Genomic DNA, 22,564 nt, shown 5'->3' on the forward strand with positions numbered 1-22,564 from the left:
ATAAACATTTTACACGACTACTTTTCTTATTGTTTTTTTTTATTTTTCTACCACATCTTTTTGCCAATAAATCAAATATAATCCCATTATTATCTTACCCTGCAAGGCAGTTCTCCACAGTTACCAGAAAAATGGCAAATTAAAATAAATAAACCTTTATATTCCGGGAAGACTGTCTCCATGAATCCAGGCATAAACAAAGCATATTGTCACAAAAAGTTCTTTTGTTCTCTGTGCACTGGGTGCCAAGTGATTCCAAGCACCGCATCCATTGTTTTTTTTACCATGAAAAGAATCGGCAAAGAAACAGACATTAAAAGGACATAAAGCAGTAAATAAATAGAATAAGAAAAGGTAACCCTTTATTTGTAGAGTCCAAAATGAATACTGATTTGATGACTCTTCTTGTCTTCTAATCAGGGGAAGGGTTACTTAATCGGCTGAAATGATTAAATGAGAATGTCCTCTCCTAAAACAGTCTCTGTCAGTGGAAGAGGACGGGATGGATGGTTGGTCATACAAAATGTATGACATTAGTTCTTGTCCTCTCTCTTACAAACACTTACTGTTTGTTTCTTTTAACCATGAAGGCTGATCTTTCCCCAACCCTTAACCATGATACCGGGATCATGGTTAAGGGTTGATCTCAGGGTTGATTAACCATAAGAAAGTAGTTTTAGCTGCCTTAATTTAAGTTTTTCAAGATTTTAAATCATCATGGTTTACATCAATGTGTTTAAGCTTTGAATTTTCTTTTTTACTGCCTTTATGGGTTTTGATACGCTTATTTTCATCAATAAGTATGCGTATATGTACACTATATATGTAAACCCTTGTACGCATGCTGGATGAAAACAAAACAGGCTCTCACTTATAAACATTGCTCTATAGCACCACTAGTGGTCAAAAACTCTACAGGGTACCTTTAATTGCTGGGGCAGCAGATCAAAGGGACTTTATTTGAAAGGGTCATTCTGGAACTCCCTGACAATTAAAATATTTATGTATTTATTTGTGTATGACCGTATAAACTATCCAAATTACATCCTTAAAATAAAAATACAAAAAGCAAGATTAAAAAGTGTTTTTTATCTTGATGTTATGCTTCACAAATACGTCCAGAAAAGTGAATACTCAATATTCTTCACTGCTTGTCAGCTTAGTCAGCACTATTATTTTTGCCAGGTATGTCATGTAGATCATAATGTGCATTTGCTGCCTTGCACAACCAGTATTAGAATCATGCTAGGTGACATAAAATTATTCTGTATTCTATCTATTTCTATTCACTTCAGTTCTCTGAACACATGAGGAAACCTCTAATGAGGCTCTTCACACTTGACCACTCAACTTTAAGTTGCCAGTGAGAAGGAGAATTCACTCCTTTCCTCTCAAGTGTATAATGACTCTTAAGACCATAAAGTGTAGGTGGCTACAGAGAGAATTAGCCTCTTCTTCTTTATCACTAGTCTGGTGTGCACATTTATTGTGTTCTATAACTGTGTTCTTTAATGGGTAATCCCAAGATTGAGATAAGAGCTTACTGACCCATAACTTGAAACAAAATGGCCTCAAGGTTAAAACTAATATGGTGATAATTCAGACGTAGAGGGAAAAGAGCAAGAGGTAAAGAAATATAATGAATAAAAGACAGGAAATGTAAGGCGAATGGGGAGAAATATGTTGTAATGCTATACAATGAGGTTAAGAAGGATGCTGTGGTTGAAAAGGATACTTTGATTATTTCTGTGACTCTTTTTTTCCCCCAACTACTCTCCAATTTTATCCACTTGGTGGGGAAGTGGCATTCTTCCTAAGTTATACACATTTAATTACATTTTACCTCCATATAATGTATCAGCAAAATATTATATTTCCAAATCCCAAATGAAGTGTCTCTGAATGAATCACCTTACAGAGAAGTGAATATGATATTGCAACTCTAACCCCCTACGCCTGATACTCCTCGGCACAATTTAGCTAAATATATAGTGTTTGACATTAAGTGGACTGCAAACTTTTAAAATGAAATAAGTCTGTTTCAGACAGCCTTTTTTCTGCTACATGCATTACCATCAGTAGCTCTAGCTGAATATCAGTGCTGACAGACAGACAGTGTTTGAATGTCTTATTTAATATCATTCAGGACAAAGCACAAGGAAATACAGCTACTGTATGTTCCAAACCCTTTACTAAGTACAAAGAATTTCCACAGAATGTATTAGACCAGGTTTTATGTATGTCTGAAAAATTGACCATGATCTCTACACCATTAACACCAATGTCTTTTACGAAATGGTGATACATATACCCCAATTAAACCAGCTATAGCAGATGTGGAGTTCTAAAATCAAAGTATGTATGTCCAGCATTAAGTTGAAGACAGAAAAAAACACATGGTAAGAGTATCATAAATATTTCTCAAAGGCATTTGATTTTGAGATTACAAAGCAACAAACACATTACACTACTGGAGTTACTACTTGGCAGTGTTTCATGCATACCATTGCATATTACAGGGTTTGAGTAAAAGAGCAGATTATCTTTAAAATGCAATTGGCAAATTAATCACAGTTGCTGCCTTCATGTGTCCCTCTGAGATTGAGATAAGAGATTCAAGGGAAAAGCCATTTGTATTTACACTTGGACAGCAGGGGTGCTTAACTTTTATTTTGGGAAGCACATCCAAAAGTCTGCAGTCAGCTATTAGAAGCATTTATTCCTCCTTCCGCAGTGAAATTTTGTAATTGGGAATTTAATATGACTCTAACAAGTGGTGTTGGCTCATGAAATGTTTCCTTTATAACACACATATTTCTGTAGATGGTGAAGTAGTTGGTGAAAAAGCACACTGCATAGTTGTAAAAAGCAATGTTCTTTGTCTTTTAATTAATTGAAGATGGTAATGCTTGTAGCAGTAAACAAGGCTGTGAGAAAATGTCTTACAGTTCTGGCTGGAGGTCAACACTCATTGTGGCAACTGAAATCTATGTTTGGTGTTTTTTTTTTTTTTTGCAAACCCACCATATTGCCAGTGGGAACGTGTCCATTTCAATTTTCAACTGCCAGCTGAAGGGTAGTCAAAAACTGAGATACCTACTGGTAATATGTACAAAGTCACTGTTAAACGTGTTATGCAATGTTTAACCTTCCAGTATAATACTGTATGTGGATCAGTTGGCTATCCAGCCACATACCATCTAACCTTGATGTTTTGTGTTTGAATCTGACTTGTTGTCTTTTAAGTATTTTCACCCAACTTGTGTTCATCAGCAGAAATTTAAACTTTATTTTCATTTAACTTTACTTTTAATGTTTATGTAGTATATATACTATGTACATATATTGCAAATGTACTTTATATGCAGACAGATAATTTCTAAATAAAACTACTCTGTGGAAGTCAGAGTCATTTATATTTGGTAACTGGACAGCTTCCAGCTGGCAGCCTTGTCTGGCTTCAATTCCACAATGTTGCAGAATTCAAGAATTCACATGATTTTTTATGATGTTACAGAATATTTTGCCTCATCACTAACCAAATGTGCCCACACATGATCAGTAGGGATGAGGTTTGGTGACTGTGGATATCAGATAGTCCTGTCATGGCCTTGATGCAAGTTTTTGGGTCGCTGTTCTGCTGGAAAATCCACTTAAGCCAGACGAGATGGAATGCCACGGCAGAATAGAGTGGTGCTTTTCTTTGGTCAGTATGTAGTTGATCCTGTGCAAGTCACCAACCCTCGACAGATGACAAATCCACACACCTAAATATTCTTGTCGCTACATTTTATTTTTAGATGTAGGTCTGCTGCATTAACTTCTCATACATCAGCCTAATCAGATTAACCATCCAATTATGAACGGAAAATGAAAATTTTAATTTCCATGCACTCTTAATTGGTTTGGCAAAATGCAAAGAAAAGTGTTCAGACTCTCTTAGTCATCGAACAGCTACTCATTCATCAGCGCTGTTATTTGGTGAATTGGCTTTGCTTTCTGGATACTGCAGTCTCAAAGATGTCTTCGCCATTCACACTCAGTCTACCAGCCTTTCTCTGGGGTCATTTTACATCACCCTAATCTTGCTTTGGGAGAAAGGTATTTGGTTTGTGAAAATATCTCCAGTTTGCTTTGTCCTGTCTCCCTGTGATGTAACTGCAGTTTTGCTGTGGTAGAGTTTTTTTTAACACCCTGGAGAACAACCCGGCCCTGAACTGCTTCACTGAGCAGTTTTGATATTGTTGGAAACAAGCATATGAATAATCCCAGACACCACGGTGTTGGTATAATCATACAGGGTCATCATATAGTCATATTCAATTGTGTAAACGAATAGGGCAATATTAATTTATTAATTTGTTGAAAGGGTTCTGTCTTTGTATTATAATCTGTAACATGTATTATCTGTGTATAACCTGCTTTTAAATTACAACTATTTACTATTTTTAATCAATAAAATTCACATTAAAATTTAACTTCAACATGGCTTGCTTGCTTCATGTTGAAGCAAGCAAGCCACTGACCTTGTGTAAACAGCATTTAAAACAGTGTGTAAAAAACTGTTAATTAAGCATGGAAGTGAGCAAATGAAACCAGTGAACCTCTCTTACCTCCCAGGGTGGCTGAGATGAGAATGTGGGTTCCATATTTCTTAATGATAGTGTCGATGAACTGCTGAGTGGTGGGTCTGCGGCCCAGCAAGCGTACGCTACGCTGGAACTCAGGCATGAGTGGCACGGGGTTCCGGATCAGGTCCCGTCTCTCAATGGCTGTGTTCCTCACCTTCCAACGTGCAAATTCCCTGACAATGACAGGAAAAATAAGTGTTCACATCAAAAGTGCTTGGTACAACTAGAATATCAACAATGACAGTTTTCTAAAACAGCATTAATTAAAGTGTGGGAACACACTAATTAGCCAGACTACACTTAACCCAAAAGCATTTATGGGGAAAAAAATATACATCTGTTAGTACACAGTGTGGTCTAATCTGTCAGGTAATTAAGACAACAAAAAAGAAAAGTATTTTAACAATTTATAAAACAGAGTTCCTTTATCTGAAAATTCACATTAAAGTTAAGTTATGATAGTGAAGCACAGTAGCACGGATCTTTAATGAGTTTGGTCATGCTTTGTATTGTGTAGTGTTAATTTATTCAGTATGACATAGACACTGTTATTCCGATCGCACTTTTACTAGTGTCCTGTGATATTTATCTGTGATAGGGTATGTTTTTATTCAAATTGCTCAAGGTCTTTTTCTCTGTGTCATGCTCAGACTTGAACCTCCAGGAAGAAAATACAAAAAACAACAAGGAATTACATTAACCAATAGCACAATTTGCTGAACTGCACCTCATTCTACTCTTGTTGTTTTCGACTACAGTTAGAGATATACTTCACAGCGTAAATGTTAAAAAGATCTTGCAAAATATTTGTGTGGATGGTCTGTTTCTGTACCTGCTGAGATGCACATCAAGAAAACAGTTCTACAGACAGACATTACAGACATCTCTGTAGGGGTTACAGAAAAACCAAATAACTCTGCCCTGAGAATAAAAGTGCCAGGTTTTCTTGCACTGTCTGAAATGCAAAAGATGACACTATGTTATTGAGTCAGTGGCTAATGCCTGCCTGGTATATTCAGGAACTGAAAGTGGTTTCTTTGTATGGTAAAAATGTTGGTGGAGAACTGCATACAAATTTAGATTTTGTTACTGTTATAAAACAAGTCGTTCATATATGTGACTCAGCATATTTTTTTTCTTCTAGGAAATGAACACAAAATAAGGCTTGCTAATATATTGGTTCACTCTTCAGAAGGCATTGTTTTAATGCTAATTTAACTGGAAGCTGTGATTTTTAGTATCATGTATTTCTGTGAAATGCTGACATATTTCTGTTTCCATATGGATTGTGCACTTTCACAGACACTGCTATGAAATATACATGTATGTGCATGTTAATCTGTCACCAGGATTGGATATGTGATACATATGCTCACACTTTCCCATAAAGGGTGTGATGCATGAAGTACACACAGATGTACACATTCAGATGGCTGCTCAGTGCTGCTGATGGTACTGCTGAGATGAGCCTAGTATATTTTTCGTAGGCAATAGACAGGGGGGGGGATGCCATTTCCTAATTACTGACAATTTTAAAAGCATTTCCTTGCAATTAGACTGAGATTTAATTTAGATATATTTAATGATGCAGGCTTTAGTATGAGAATGATGAGCCCTATTAAGTGTGACTTAAAGTAAAAGCAAAAGCTCCATCAGATCATTCATTGTCTCAATAATGTAACTCTAAAAGCCTGCTCTAATTGAAATCAGAGCTCTGATCAAGAAAGGCATATCAATTAAATGTAAAAATCCTAACTGTATTAACTGTCCAGCAGATGCCCCTTGATTAAATATTAGGGAGCAACTAACAGATGTAGATAAATATAAAAAATGACAACACATATTGTATACTCACATACCTCACAATCCAAACCATCCATGTCTGTTAAAGATTTGAGTTGTTCTTTTAGCTTTCTGGATAGTGAATTTCAATCCTGCTAAGACATGTATTTAAATCAAGGATGCATAGGGTAAGGAAATTGGCTCTGAAATACCTTTTGAGCTTTAGGGAAAAAAGGGTTGGGTAGAATTAAGGATTCTTCTGTTAGACTTAGACTGTTAGACTTCAGCTCATACAATTTAAAATTATGCACCGTATACACTATTCAAAGGTCAAGTTGAATAAGATTTACCCCTCCGTTTCCCCTAAATGTGACAAATGTAAGTCGAAGGATGGGACTTTAACTCACCTCTTCTGGTCATGCCCCAAATTGCATACGTTCTGGGAGGAGATATTTCAATAGTACAGTGTAATACTTGGGAAGCAAGTCATCCCTGACTGTAATTTTGCTATACTGGGCTGTTCTGAATACTGCTTTCAACTGCCATATGACAGTCAACTGGCTCTCATGTTTGGCATGGTTATAGCTAAAAGGGTTATTTTGAGGGAAGAGAAATCTTCATCCCCTCCTTGTTATAAAAAATGGCCCAATGATATGATTTTTATACTTGGAAGAGATAACTGTCACCTTAAATTTGCAAAGATTTGGGGACCCTTTGTAGATTATATTATGGGGCAGGGTGTCTAACAAGTACATTTATTTGTGTCTGTGTCTTTAGAAACATTGAGTACCCCGCATCTGTTGTGACTATCTACAGCTAACAGACTCTATGTGTATCTCTGTTCATTTATTGTCGGTCCCCCTTGGTGACTGTTCTTGGATTCCTCTGGCTCCTGAATACTCTGCTGGACATTTTCTTGCAGTCGCAGGGGTGGGTTTTGCCTACACAGCTTATTTTGGTATGCATGTACAATATACTAAGAGTATTGTAATATACTTCATACGTTCTGGCCTTTTTTTTCAGGGGTAGGTGAGGGGGGTTAGGGTCTTTGTTTTTGCTGTTTCTTTTTTCTTCTTTCTTTTTTCTCCTCGTTTTCACTGTATAAAAATATGAGTGAATAAACTACTGATAATGAAACTACTACTAATTAATGATATATGAGAACATACTGTATGTGCCCAATGTAACCTCTACTATAAAAGAACCAGAGAGAGAGAATATTCGTCCTGATTTAGGTTTGTAATAGACAGGTTTTTTTTTATTATTTATTTTTTATTTATTGATTCTGCTGTCAGATTTATGCGCTTTGTGTGCTACATTTGGGTCCTAATGGACTACAGTAGATTTGATGATTTAATACTACTCAGCTGCTAAGTATGCCTGCGTTTTATTTATTTTCTGATGCCAACAAGTGGTTGTGATATTTGTATACTTTCTTATAGGCTTTATGAGGTAATGACTGGATGGAACTTAGTGGGGTGCACTTACTGTAAATGTCAGCTGCATTATAGCAAGATAATTGTGCAGTTGAGTAAAAATAGATGCATTAACAGGATGAATGGATAAAATATTCCAGATCTTGTTGACTAAAAAAAACAAAACAAAAACAACATGTATTTAAATGAGTATTGGGGAAATCAAATGGAAGTTTGCTTGCTGTCCATTTTCTTTATAAAAAACAAGAACCTATAATATAAGCAGATTGAGGAGGAGAGATTTTCTCGTCTTGTTGTCATCATAAAAAATAGAAGAGAACGGGCTCTAGTTTCCTGAAATAGGGTGCAAACACAAGCATCTCAAAATCTGCAGGCTAAAACAAACATGCTGTGACCAGCACATTTTTGCAATTTTGAAAGAGAGACTGAATAAATTATTAGTAGGAGGAGTTGCGGTGAGTGTCTGCAATGACCAATCACCAGAGCTCCAGGCTGAAGTCTCTGAGACACAAAAAAAGTTCATCTCCATGAAGCACTTGAAGTTCCAAAATACATCACCCCATATATGTTGTCAATGGTAGATTGAATAGGCTAGTTTTTAAGTGCCATAGCTGCTGACATACAGGCACTGCTAGTTACAGTTTGTAAAAACAATTAATTTAGGCCAATTACCGTAAATAAATTTAAACCCGAGCGTGCTGCTCCTCCTGTGTATATTTAAAAAGCCTCATTTATGTCTTCATAAAGACATAAATGACCAAGTCTGTATGCAAAATATCAGACCTTATGTATCCAATGGAAAAAAAACTAAAATTAAACAATCCTTATATCATTTAAAAAAACAAATACAAAAAGAGGAGATTTGCTGGATAGTGTTTAGAAAAGCACATAAGTTCTATTACTGTTAAATCCTGGTATTGGAAGATTTAAATAATTTATGAAGGAATCCATGCTGCGCCAGTCCGAGAGGTCCGGCTGTGATCTACTGCCAACAAGAAGGTCTAAGCTGGAGGAAACACAAGTGAACTTAATCCACTGAAAACATGGAGGGTGGTTTTGCCCCAGTAATCTGCATGCGTCAGTGAGTTTTTTTAAATTTACAAATGTTTATTACTTATTTATATTTATTATAAATAAAGTTATATCCTCTGCCCTACAATTTTGCCTCAGGTTAGGTCAGGTCTTACGTTAAAAAGTCGGGTCAGTTCAAGAATTTAGAATTAATTGTGAGTGACAGATTGGTTCGTGTTTGCATTCTTTGCAGGTGTGGGGCAGATACAGATTTGCAAACAAGACTTGGGGAGGGCTATGCTCCGGAGCTTTAAAACAAACCAACTTTCTTAAAACTATGTTTTAAATGCTGTCACTGACATATAGGATGGACTGATGTGTACATGGAATATATGGCTTATGTGGGCCTACTCTGTTTTGGAAGGACCGCATATGGCACAGGACTCCCTGATTGTCAAAGGTTAGCACACTGGTTGTATAGGTATGTGTGTGCAGAAGCCATAACCACAAATTATTTGAGATGTGACTGAGTGGCAAAACAGAGTTTGGAAATTTGCTTTTAATATAAAATCTCCCAACAGATTTGATGGAGAATTAAGTTACAGCTGCTGTGCCATCCATATGTAAAATGAAACGAATGAAACGCAAATCAGACTTGACATTTTTGCAGAGCCTTGGATCACCACATTACACTTAGTGACATGTGGATCATATTATTGGTAAGACTCTTCCTCAGTCACATATCAGTCTGCAGTAGATAAAAAATGCCAAGCAAACTGAAATAAGCAAAAGTCAACACATGTGAAAGGTTTTGGAGAGCTCTATGATTTTGCACCTCTTGCCAAACCAGGAAATTTTCCCTGCATTCGCAATAAGAGGTGGTTGGAGCAGGTTTAAAATGCAATTTTGTGCCAAAATATGCCGGCTAATCAGCATAAACACAGACTCAGCTATGCCAGTCCTCCTCCTGTGCATATACATCTATTTAGAGCCAGGAAATCACCAAACAGGCTCAGATGTAAAAAAAATTAGACTAGCTTCCGAAGAAGGTTGCATAGAAGACCTCATTTGCACCACCACTGGCTTTGTGCCCCTAGGAAAATAGATACCAGTGTTTTCTTTTAGATAGACCTTCAAAGTTGCTTTCGTCCATAAGAAATCCTGCAACTCACTCTTAAATTCTGACATTATTACTTCTGGAAAAATAGGTGTTTCAGGGCAACAATTACAGAATAAAGACAATGATATTAGAAGCAATTCTACAATCTCAAATTTAATGAGATTACTCCCTGAATAAGTTAGCAAACTTATTTTACTATATATTTTTTTAAATCGCCGATTTATTTGTCTTCAAATTTATAGACTGCATAACTTGAAATCAACATACAGACTTTCTTTGTGCTGCCATACTTTTAATCACTGTAGAGAGCAATTGGACAATATTTGTGTGAAAAAAATATGACGTTATTGACAGTCAGTGAGTCAGTTACCATACTGTTGGTAGGTGTCTACGTTCATGTACTAAGCAACTTTTAAGATGTGCAAAGAAACTCCTGCACACAGTCTGGTTGCAATTAAAACATACCAACACACACAAAAGCGCCAAGTAAGAAACACATTGTAGGAGTTGGTTCAACTACATAAAATGCCATGTCAAGCTTTTGTTCACTGCAACCAAATGGAATCTCACAGCAAAACATTGTTGCTGAGGTTGAGGTTGAGGTTTCTTTAAGACATTGTTTAAAGACCCAACAACACTATCATCCTGGTAAATGAAAATGACCAGCAATGTGCATAAAAACTATAGCATAGTGCTTTATAACAGCTTCATCCATAATCATGATCATCATAATGATTTAGCAATGAATAGGATAGGTGGGTCTGCTCAAATTGATTGGTTTCTTAGGTTGAACTCTCTGACACACAGTCAGCGATGTGTCAGTCTGCCTAAGCATGGCTTAACAGCAGCACTTTTTTAATGCTTTATTCAGCACTCTATATTAGCATTTAAAGTTTCTTTCCTTTCTGCCAGTGGACTGTTAAGTTATCACAAAATTTCATAATGTACAGTAGCCAACATTTCAAAGGCAATATCTTGACAACTCCCTCAAAGAGGAGGTAATTCTACACATTTAGTACTACCAAAGACCAGTTAGAAGTGAACATCAGAATATGTGAATAAATGTTCATATAGTGACAATATAGTGACAACAGACAGGAGAATGTCTGCATCACTCTTTCTTTATTCTATCTAATCACGTATATCAAAGTAATGTTTTCCAACAAGCTATTCAATATATGCTTTGTTGCAGAATTGCAGAGGTCTGTCTTTGCAACTCTGCAATTCCTCAAAGTTGAGGAGACACAAGTTCTCATCTGGTGGGACAGGGCTTACCACACACACACACACGCACACATACACAAGTACATGCTGATTCAGCTTCCACTCCTGCTCCATGACTTAGCGTTATAAGAAGTACACATTGCTGTTATTTCGGAAACCTGGAGCAAACAGTCAAGCCAAGAGAACAGCAAGAGATTTTCAGATTTGGAGAAGATGCACCAAAATGTCTCTCTGTTCATCTCTCTCACTGTATCCCTTCCTGTTTCTAAATGTACCTCTCTTAGAGTCATTTCAGAATCCTCCTCAAGGCTCTGTCACTGCCAATTATTATATAAAACTTTATATGGGAGCCATACTGTATGTACTTGAGCCCCTCTGCCCCAGATTAGGCATGCCAGCAGATGGAATCTGCGACATGATTCAGTGCTTTACTTCACAGCTCCAAGACCAGTTTAATGACCTATCAAAGGAAGTTAAGAGGAGATAAATGGCATTGCAGCTGCATAGGAGGAAAATGGGAACATAGGTGATTATTGCTTTATGGTGTTCCAGTAACTTGTGTGGGAGGGTGGATACAATACATTTGCCTGTGACCTGCAGATTATACAGGATGCTTGATGTGGATGTGGAGAGCCATGAATAAATACTTAATTCATTTATAATTATGATTATTATAAATTGCACTGACAGCCTTATATTTATTTTGAAGAATTTCAGGGGGTAGCCTTATATAACATATATAGCGGATCCTTATGCATCTATATGATCCCACAAAAGCCACATTTTGGCATTTTGAACAAAGATTTTGCTGGATCATAAAGAAAGAGCTTTTGTTTGTTTTAAGAAGAAGAAATAGCTGAAGTTGGTTAATCCCCCAGTGCACTCATTGAGACCACCATTTTATCTGATTCCCTTCCAATGTTTGTCTCAGCACAGTTTAGTCAAGTGAACACAAACTGTGGTTGCTAGGAAATACATTACTGTAATCAAACTGCCAACTCCCTGATCTCACATAGATCAGAATCAGAATGTTTTTTTTCACCAGAGATAATTTGTTCTAATGAATGTACTGGTGGCTCTAACATGACTGCTTCTATTTTAGACTGTAGTCAGGAAAAAGCCTGAAGAAAAGTAATGTTTGAAGCATGCATATTGTAATGAAATGCTATGCTATGGCTGTCTTCACACTGAGCTATCACTCTGTATCTGATTCACTTGTTTCCGAACAAATGCAAATGTGCAAAGAGTGAGTATATCAAGGGAAGCAGCGGGAACTGCAGTCTGTCAAAATCAACACCTGAGACTTGCTTTGTATTTTTTGCATGAAATATTAATATGAACTGTGTACAGTGTTGTGCATCTTTGATACTGTCTGTCCTTGTTAGAGCCAAATTACTGTGAATGCTCATGAATGCTTATGAATGTCATCTTTTAGGGATCAACGGGATGAAATGCAATGTATAACTGAGATGGCATAATGAAAACTAAAAAATTTAACAGATAGCATTAACACATTTCTGCCAGTGTCCCAGTTTATTATTCGGGGTTAATTGATGTTTAAGGGGTGTAATTCATTCATTGCATCAATGCACAACTGTAAATTATGCAAATTCTACTGCATTAATTTGCAAAAAGAAATAAATAGAATAAATTACTCTGCCTACAATTATACTCAACTTGAAATGGTTTGTATCAAACTTAGCAATTTCAAATAGTTACCCGCAGTTTGTAATTGTGCTGCTAAACATTAAGTTAAAAACAAAAAATAAATAACTACATGGTCATTTTTTCTTCAATAGTCACTTCATGTCTTTACTAGGGGTGGAGCCAACACTGTTCTCTCCTAACACTGTTTCAGAGATGTATTAATTCAAAGTAGACGTTTCCTACTTCTGCTCATTCAAATCGTTTAACAGAGGTTAGAGCTGACCATGATTGTTCATCAAAAATGTGTCTACAAAACAAGAAAACTGTCATTCTCTACATTTTGTTTGTCAGCTAACCAGTTTTAAATATTGCAGCTCTTAATGGAACAAGACAAACAAGCCACAATGAGCTTTTAGTTAAAGACTTCAAGGCGACAAGCTGAACACCTCAAACCTCTCAGCAAGACTGTGCTCTGCTGGTATTTGTTTGGTTGCACTGTAAACAGATACACCAACTGTGGCTGCACAATTGCTCTTCTGTTGTATTTCTGACAAAGTACTGATGTTGCTATAGTGCTTGCTGCCCCAGAATTCTGGTGCCTGTAATATTAAACAACACTTTGTATTACTACCTGTAACCACAAGTGTTGCCAAATCAACCAGAACTGACATGTTAAAATCCAAAATGAGGCTGCATAGGAAAGAGCCTTTGTAGAGCATGCAGTGTGTACACTGCAGATTGGTACTGTAAAAATGCTACTTGTGTCTGGGTGTACCAAATCACCAACTTGCTTGATTACTTCTTGGTAACTTGTTTCACCAGACACAACCGAAAGCAGTATTAGTGTATGTTGAAATCCTTAAGGAGTACATGACCTAAATCATTCTAAGTCACTTAGCAAAATATTAGAGCTGCCCCCAAAGCAACAATGATTCAAATCATCAGTCATGAAACCCCCAATTGAATATCAACATGTCAAAATTGCATAACTACAAAACTTTTTTCTTTTTGTTTTTTACGGAGCTGTGAGCAGGACACACACTTTTTATTTCTCTGATTTTGTGTTTTCATATCACAAGATGATGATGATGATGATGATGATGATGATGAACAAAGGCCAGTATTGTATATTTATTATAATTGTAGGTCAAATGTATTGAAGAAAATTGAATATTAAGCAAAAACTGCAGATTCTGTTATGATGTTTTGGATATTATTTAACGTATTGTGTAAATCTTTATCATAAAGCTTTATAAATATGATCATAATACATTTCTAGGTCAAGTGTAATTGTTCATTTTTCATGTTTGGATTGGTGTTTAGGCTATCATGGTGATCTCTGTAACCATAATGGATGGAAAGTGTGGTTATAGCATGTTATAACACCTTCCAGGCAACATGTTGTCTGCTTCAATTAGAGTTGGGCTGTATTGACATCTAATGAATATTCCCTAAATCTCAGGGGCAGGAAACGACCATCATACAATGTGTCACCGCTGGCACTTTGTTGATCCTGACGCTAGAGCCCAGATTATAAAACATTGACAGAGCATGACAGACATTCAAACTGTGCCTCTCTGAGGGAAGAGAGGCACAGTTTTGTTGAAAGAAAATCTCTAATTACTTGAGTGGGAAACTGGCTCAGCAGGACCCAAAGACAACATGTTCTTGGAAACCTCATAGATGACATCAGAAAACAACAAAAGCAGGAGCGTCAGTGAATTACAGATCTTGTCATACTTCTTGTTTGACTAGACAAGACTTCTTGTCTTGGCTTCTTGTTTACCTCTGTCCTCCTCTCATACTGTATCAAAGTCTTTACACTCAAATGCGATACATATTCAAAAGGATATGTTGTTCAGTTACAGCCTGTGTTAAAAATCATAAATATCTGAGAAGAGCCTGTGCCATTTTCTCATCACTTTAAGAAAACAACATCCATTTATGATGAAACAAACCGAATGAAAATGTTACATCTAGCTATAAACATGCAAGTGTTATCAAAACAGCCTGACAAGATGCTGTCATAAAGGGCATCTGTGTAGCACTCAGCACTTTACAAGAAGAATTTAAGGACGCACCTGCTACAGAAAAAAAAAATAATCAAGAGCAAAAAGCAAGGTCAACATTAAAGTCATATTTTTTTAAAAAAATACTTTGTCTCATCTCCTTCAGTGACTGCAAATGCTGCATAGTGCTTAATAATAAATCAGGACAAAGCAGTGTTTGGTGAACATTTGCATCTGCACTGAACATACAGAGGTTTCATTTACTTTTATTCAATTTTAAGTACAAAAGTTGTCTTCCAGTTTGACAGCACTGATAATAGTAACAGTCCTAAGTTTCCAATGTTTTGTACAGCATATACGCAATATTTAGTAAAATTATATATATATATATATAATACAACAAAAAAAAAATCTGTCTTGTACTAAGAATAATGATAACTGAACTAATCTCACTGCATCCTTGTGAATTGATGTGTATTGCCAGCCTATACATAAATTTAGTTCATCATTTTAAAACATTTAAAAAGGGGGAAAAATAAATTGAATTGAATCACAAACTACTCAATCACCTGTATGTATCCCTTAACTACAAATGTTTATTCCTGCACAGGCTGCAACTACTTGAAGAAGAACAGAGTGTGCAATGATCTCTCCAGCACGACATACAGTAGATGAGAGAACAGGGAGGATTAAACCCTCATGTACTGTACATTCTGTACAGTTGTGACGCTGATATGATATATATATATATTTTTACTCAGACAGTGTCAGAGAGGTGCTTATTCAACTCTGATGTAATTTATGCAGCTGCAGTTTATGGTTATGTTTTACTGTGTTACATCATTCTGTAGTCTGGGCTGTAAAGTATACCCCCACAGCACCCATGAGGGGGTCCCACAGTCCAAAGAGGCCCTGCCTGTCAACAACTGATAAGATTTTTTTTTTTTTAATTAAAAAAGATTAGAATTACATAAGGTGCACATCATGATATTGACTCTATTTTCAGAGGCAATATTAATGTAAAAATAAAATCAATATTTTAAAAAATCTCTGTTGGTCTGTATTTTCCTAGGAGCACTTCAAAGTGTCTGTATTTTACGGAGCTGTAGACACTGCCATTACACAGGTGACATGCAAGTTCCGTGGCATGCCAGAGGTGGCCAGGAGGTTTGGGTTTTTATGCCCACAAGAACTTTTCTCAAAATCCCATGAGAAAATGTATAAATCAGCAAGTGCCCCAATGACCGATACAAAGCTGACCTAATCCGCCTGCTCTCATTTAGACACGCATTAGTGTTCGCAATAAAGCAATTAAACTATTTCTAACTCTACCTGTGACTGTTGCAAGCGCTGAAGGATCCCTCTCAACACTGAAACTAATTATAACATATCTGAGAAGCACAATGGCACAGGAGAGACTGTCGGAGCTGGCCATCCTGAGTTCTGAAAATAAACACACTCGCAGTCTTGACTTAAAGGGTGGTATGGAATTTTGTTCATCGACACGCCAAAAGATATACGCATGTATACTCACCTGCAAGCCTGTAGGAAAAACATAATTAACAGATACTGTAGTGCTATTGCTTACTCTGATGAAGGGAGTGCTGATAACCTAAATGTTTCACCCTGGAATTTCAATTGATGTAACCTTTATTGCTCTGTTTGAGAAACCGAATTAAAATACAAATGATTTGGCCGTAAAACAAAAGCTTGTTCTATCTATCTTCACAGTACAGTTGTGTAACAATCTGAGTTGAGTGGGCAGGTGGGCTTTTTACAGTAACTTTGATAATGAAATTCTGCACTCTGTGACAATGAGTAATGAGAACGAGTCAAATATGGGTACCCTGGACATCTCCCATAATCATGGCCATCACAAGATCAGCACTGTGGACAGCGGTTGTGACAGTTTAAAATTTACTCAACACAATTGACTCCATCGTTTGTATCCAGTGTTCTAAAGTGGTCTGTTAAATTTCGTTGTGCATTTGAAATGATAAGTATCCTCACCAAGAAAGATACTAAAATCTTGAATAATGATACAAATGGTTAAATTATAGCCTGATCAGTTAGGGTTGGCTGCAGGGGGCCTCACAGGTTTGCATTACGGTATTGACTTTAGTAGTGGTAGCAGTGTTTGTTGTAAGCTGGGCAAATGTCATTTGGTATAAAAAGCAAGAAATTTTGCAAGTTTTTTTTTTTTTTTTTTTAAATTCTATTCTGTAATAAAACAGCAATAACAGTTGCTAATAAAGGGCAACCTGAAAAAAACCTGAAATACACCTGAAATAAATCACAAGGGCAAGGTCTGTTTGCTGTTTACTGACATTTTCAGAGTGAGGAAGGATTTCAGCATCTGTTTGGCATTGTTCCAACAATACTGGAAGGATGACTGATTATTTAGAAATCACATTTGATTATGTGAGCCAACCAATAACATACTGCATATTACCGTATGTGTGGATTTAAAAGGTGTGAGACATAGAGTCTGTTGGATTATGATTAATTATAGCTTAGCATGATACGTGAGAGTTACACATATTAAAGTCCAAACTTTATAAAATCTAAAATCTTTGTAGTGCAAAAATATCCTCAAAGAGCCTGTGTTTATTTTTTGTCTCAAAGTTTTAATTTATGGATGAAGATACAATATTCATCATGCTGAAAGTCTCACTATATACAAGGATTCAATCGGAATCCTGCTGAGGTCACACCAAATGTTTAATTTATGGTTACATTATTTTGTAAGCACTGCTGTTTCATTGCTTCTGCTATACACTTCCCACTGAAAGCCTCCACATCCATGGGGGCTAAATGTACTTGGGGGTTCGACTTCACCCTCACATTCACATTCACTCTGCAGCCATCCAGTTCTGCACGTCACTTTTCACACAAAACATGTTCTAACACTGATGAGTCAGTCAGTCCTACTATTCTTGTTGATAGCCCCGCGATACATATTTGAATTCAAGAAGGACTAAATGAGAGAAAAACTCATGGATGCACATTGGATGGTTGCCATTCACTGTACTGTATTGTGGATTTGCAAGAATCCGAAACCTAACCTCCTAGCCTAACAAAAGAGTCAGCAATGGGATCATGGACAGAATGCTCTCTCTGACATTAGTTTTTGTAAATGATATAAAGAAACAGTTATGCTGAGTCATGGATAGAACAGAAATTACAGAAGCTTTTTCTAACGCAAAGTAATGAATTTACATTAATTAAATTTAACTGCAGAATTGTGTTTCCCCTATAAAATCCCAGGTGTTTTCACAGTGCCTATGAAATACAAAACTTGCTGTGGAAGGAAGAAATGGAAGAAGCTGTGTGTTTGGTGTCACTGATGTGGTTTCGGAGAAGTGTCTGCTCCTCCTGATGTGAGAAGGAACAGACAGCATCAGTTTTCATGCTTTGATGAAGGATGAACCTTTCATTTTTCGCAATTTGTTCCACAACTTGTTTGTTAGGAATGACTTGACTAATACTTCAATTGCTGGTTGAAAAGGATTCAATAACAACATCATTTTGAGCTATCTCCTTTAGAAAAATTTACTGTCACATAACAAAATACTCCTGAGGGTAACAGTTCATTTCTGACAGCCAATCAAAGGAGCAGAGACATCAACTACTGTCTATCTAATCCCTGACCCAGAAGTCTAAATGAACTTGAGCTGTGGTAGAGTTTGTGTACACGGAAGTTTCATGCCAGAATTATTATTATTATAATTATAATTATTATCATTATTATTATTTTTTTTTTTTTTTTTTGCAGGATTGGAACACATGCATGCTCACTGTTTATGTGATCTCCTTATTTATCAAACTATTTTAACATATTTGTGCAGAAGCTAATGATTGTGCTAATGGTCCACTACTCTGATTAGCATAAACATAATAATCCATCAAAACAACAATTAAAAAAAATAACAGCAAAAGTAGCAGTGAACTCTATCTGCTCTCAATAAGAGCAGACTATGACATCTGAGGATGAAGTCTGTTATAGTTTTTGATTTTTGCTAAATAGTGTGAATGCTTAATAAAAGCAAAAGAGTGGTTTGTAGTGCTACAAATGCAGATCTTGCCACCTCCTGTATTGTATTTACTTGCTCACTCTAATCTCTCACATTTGTATTGCTGACTGTTTTACAGTGGATGTGTGAGAGAAAGATGAGAAAATCAGAAAGCACGCTGCAGGAAAGGTGAAAATGATTCTTGTACTGTGAGCACATTGAAAAATAAATCTATAAGTCTAGACTGATGATTGATGTAACTTCTTAGAAATTATAAGATTTGGTAATACAATATATTAATCTATGGTCATAATGCTATCTTATTAAAATTAATTAGCAAATGATCCTACACATGAGGGTTTTGCATTATTATTATTTACAAAAACCCATTAAACATTTCTGAGGCATCATTGATTGAATCTTTGCCATACTGTTCTTTATAGTGCCATGTTCAGTCTACTGATGGTGGTACACCATGAGACCAGAAAATGTTGGCAAGCTGCTAGGACTGGGGGAGACTTTGATCCAATAATGGTAATTCCCCCATGAATGACTTCATGAAGTGATTTTGTCTTCCCACACAGTATTGACTTATTCCCTTTCATTCTGTACATGGTGTTCCCACACAGAAACACTACTGCATGATCTCATGTACTCGGATATGATATCTTTTCAGGGATGTAGAATAAATGTTATTACATGAAGACCACCATGTGGCCCAGCAGGGTTTCCAGATGTCCATATGTATTGCATTTCAGAGGCTGTCTTCTTGAAGAACAACAAGCAGCTTCCAGGATTTACATGTTGCAGTAGCTTTTTCATTTGTACACTTCATGTGATTAACCAGTGACCGATGAGGACTTGAGGGCAAACACCTGGTAAATACAATTCCATTCAGCTCTGTCCTCATCTTTATGAGGACAGACGGCACTATTAACAAATGGCATATGGATCGGGGACTGCAAGGAATAAACTGTTTGTATCCTTGAAATTTGAGCAAAAATGTAACATTTCTTGACAGCATGTGAGTTGGAAAGGATATGTTTTGTTGACCCATTTCAATCTATTAGTTCTTGAAAAGATAATTTTGTGGGAGATAGCCATTGAAATGGGACACGACCTCTGCATGTGGATGACACTACGCTTTATATACTAGAAATAAGTAGTATGGCTTCTACATAATTTGTTATAGGCTAATTACATCCCTTCCTACCTATGCTAAATAGTCAGTGATTTGATTCAAGTATTTAGCTACCTAGCTAGCTGAGCTGGAAGATAATTTCACCGTCCTTTATCCAGTCACCATAATTACAATGCTCAAATTGGTCAATCGTTTCTCCAACCAGTGTAACTGAAACAAATAGGAGATGAGGGTGGTGATTTAGAGGTCTAGAACAAGGCTGGCACTTTCTATTATAGCAGATGTTTTAGCGCAAAGGAAATTGTGAGCCAATGTGAAAAGAAGGAGCTCAACAAGTACTATATATGGACAGAAAATCATGGTTGAGAAAGTTTGATTTTCTGACAATCAAAGTGCCCTGCATTTTGTATCTTTGTGATCTGGCTAAACTACAGTAGACTATAGTCCAGAGAAACCAAAAAACTGGAATACTCCCATCCTTTATACTGAATTATATACTGCAGTTTTCCATGTCCATGCTCCCTGGAGGACAGTAATAACAGTTATTTCTTTGGGGGAGGCCAATCTGAGACCCTAGAACCCTTGTTCCTGTGCTGCCATAGTATTATGCTGCAGCTTGAGGGAATGAAAGGAAAAAAAAGGAATCCAGGCCTTTCATGGTAATAAGGAGGCAAAGCCAAGTAATAAATCAAACAGACAGAGATACAATTGAAATCCTGTATGACTTCCAACCACCAAGAACCATTCAAAATATTATAGAATGAATCTTAATCCTATACTCCAGTACACAGTGAAGGCATACACAAAAAGAGGTGGGATGTTTTTTTTCGGTTGGCCCGAGCTGTTTGTTTGTGCTTGTTATTTTCACTTCAATACTGGCATGGGCCAGATTTCTAAACACAGCAGTGTAAATAGTGCAGGGAATCGCGGGGGCTTTTTTGAAATTTTGTTATAGTGCTAAAAAAAAAAAGATAGAAAAAAAATATGTAAATACCATCAGCAGAGAGGCCATACAAAAATATACAAGTAACTGTTACAAGCTAATGGGTTTAGATAAAATTAGGTGCATGTTAACAGTAAATCACTTTAGGCTCACTGTCAATGTTGCCACATGTCTCTACACACTGTCTAACAAAGACAGCTACATAGTTTTCATCAGCTGGCATTCTAAAAGTGTCCTTATATGAACTTATAAAAAAAAGAAGATCTAGTACAGAATGTGTCTATCTTACAAGTGACAGCCTTAAGATGGACTGGAGACTGGAGTGTAGGCTATATTGTTGCTAATCCAGTCCTTTTGACTGGCATAATGGTGGCAACCAAACTGGAAAGTAGAGCAAAATATGTCAGACAACATTACCATTGATTTGTCTGTATTTATTACTAATTATTATGATCATATTATTATGCTCCTATATCACTCTAAAGTCAGTTGTATGTTTTTGTCTGAAATCAAAGATATTTCATTTTGTCCTAACAAGCATTGTATTTCTAAAGAAGGCTTGTCACACAATACTGTATTTAGTTGATTACTGTATTTAGTAGATTATTGCTGATTGTTCATCTCACCCCTATTCATTATAACTATACAACCTAGTTACTCATCAAATTGTAATACACCATTTCTTTCTTAATTGTGTGATCTTGAACTCCAGCATCACCTCTTGAAGTTAAATTTTATTTTTTCCTCAACTGTTGTTCCAACAATTACAACATCCTTCCGATCTGTGACATCATGCAACATGCCTGATGCCTGTGGAGTCCATCTGTGTAAAATGGTAGTGTTAGCCCGCTAATTACCATATTGTTGTCAGTGCCGAGGAAGGGAAGGAGGAAATATACAGAGAGACTGAGAGAGAATATCAGTTGTGTAGAAAGGATTATGTCAAGGTTATTGTGATGTACAAAATCAACACACACAAATAGAAAGCCTACTTTCAATCTTGCGGTGTGAAGGTTCAATTTGGCTAAATTTGTGATTTCTTCTGCCAACTTTTGCAAGTGCTGGCAAAACTCAATTTAATAGTGTTTCTTTTGGAAAGTTATATTGTTTTATTTGCAGTAAAGTTAGCTGTGAGGTCTAAACAGAGGTAGACAGAGGTGAAGATAACTCAGACATTATTCTGTGAATGAATTCTTTCCATTTACTTTATAGCAGCAGTTGGTTTAAAGCTTTTCTGAAAGTATTTCGACTGGGTCATCATTTATTTAATTTCGTGTCTGCAGAAAATGGACTGACCACAGAGGAAATCCCAAATGGGCTCAAGTGAAGGCAAAGGCGAAATAAAAATATCCACAATATCCCATATTCACATGTAACCATCTTAGTTATTAACCATTAATTGGAGCATATCAGCAATTGGAACATGATTGCCCTAAATGGAATACGATTGCTTTGTTAGTGCACACTGTAATTGTGATGAGGCAATGAAATGAAAATTGATCTAATCAAAAAGAATCTCTTAATTCACTTTAATCTCAAGAATTTGATGGGACATGGTGCCGGAAGCGAAGGCATGGGTGAATGACATGAGCGTGTGTTTGAATCTA

At 36.5% G+C, this 22,564-nt stretch overlaps 1 protein-coding gene across 1 annotated transcript in view; it reads right to left on the minus strand.

Moving 5' to 3' along the window:
• Positions 1–22,564, minus strand: part of brinp1 (bone morphogenetic protein/retinoic acid inducible neural-specific 1) — a 123,120-nt gene that overhangs the window by 57,961 nt on the left and 42,595 nt on the right. Inside the window, exon 3 of the mRNA XM_042394358.1 lies at positions 4,614–4,804. Within this exon, the coding sequence (XP_042250292.1) occupies positions 4,614–4,804 (191 nt within the window). The remainder of the gene's footprint in view (positions 1–4,613; positions 4,805–22,564) is intronic.

The sequence above is a fragment of the Thunnus maccoyii genome, chromosome 19 (assembly GCF_910596095.1).
Source record: "Thunnus maccoyii chromosome 19, fThuMac1.1, whole genome shotgun sequence".
In the NCBI taxonomy this organism is placed as follows: domain Eukaryota; kingdom Metazoa; phylum Chordata; class Actinopteri; order Scombriformes; family Scombridae; genus Thunnus; species Thunnus maccoyii.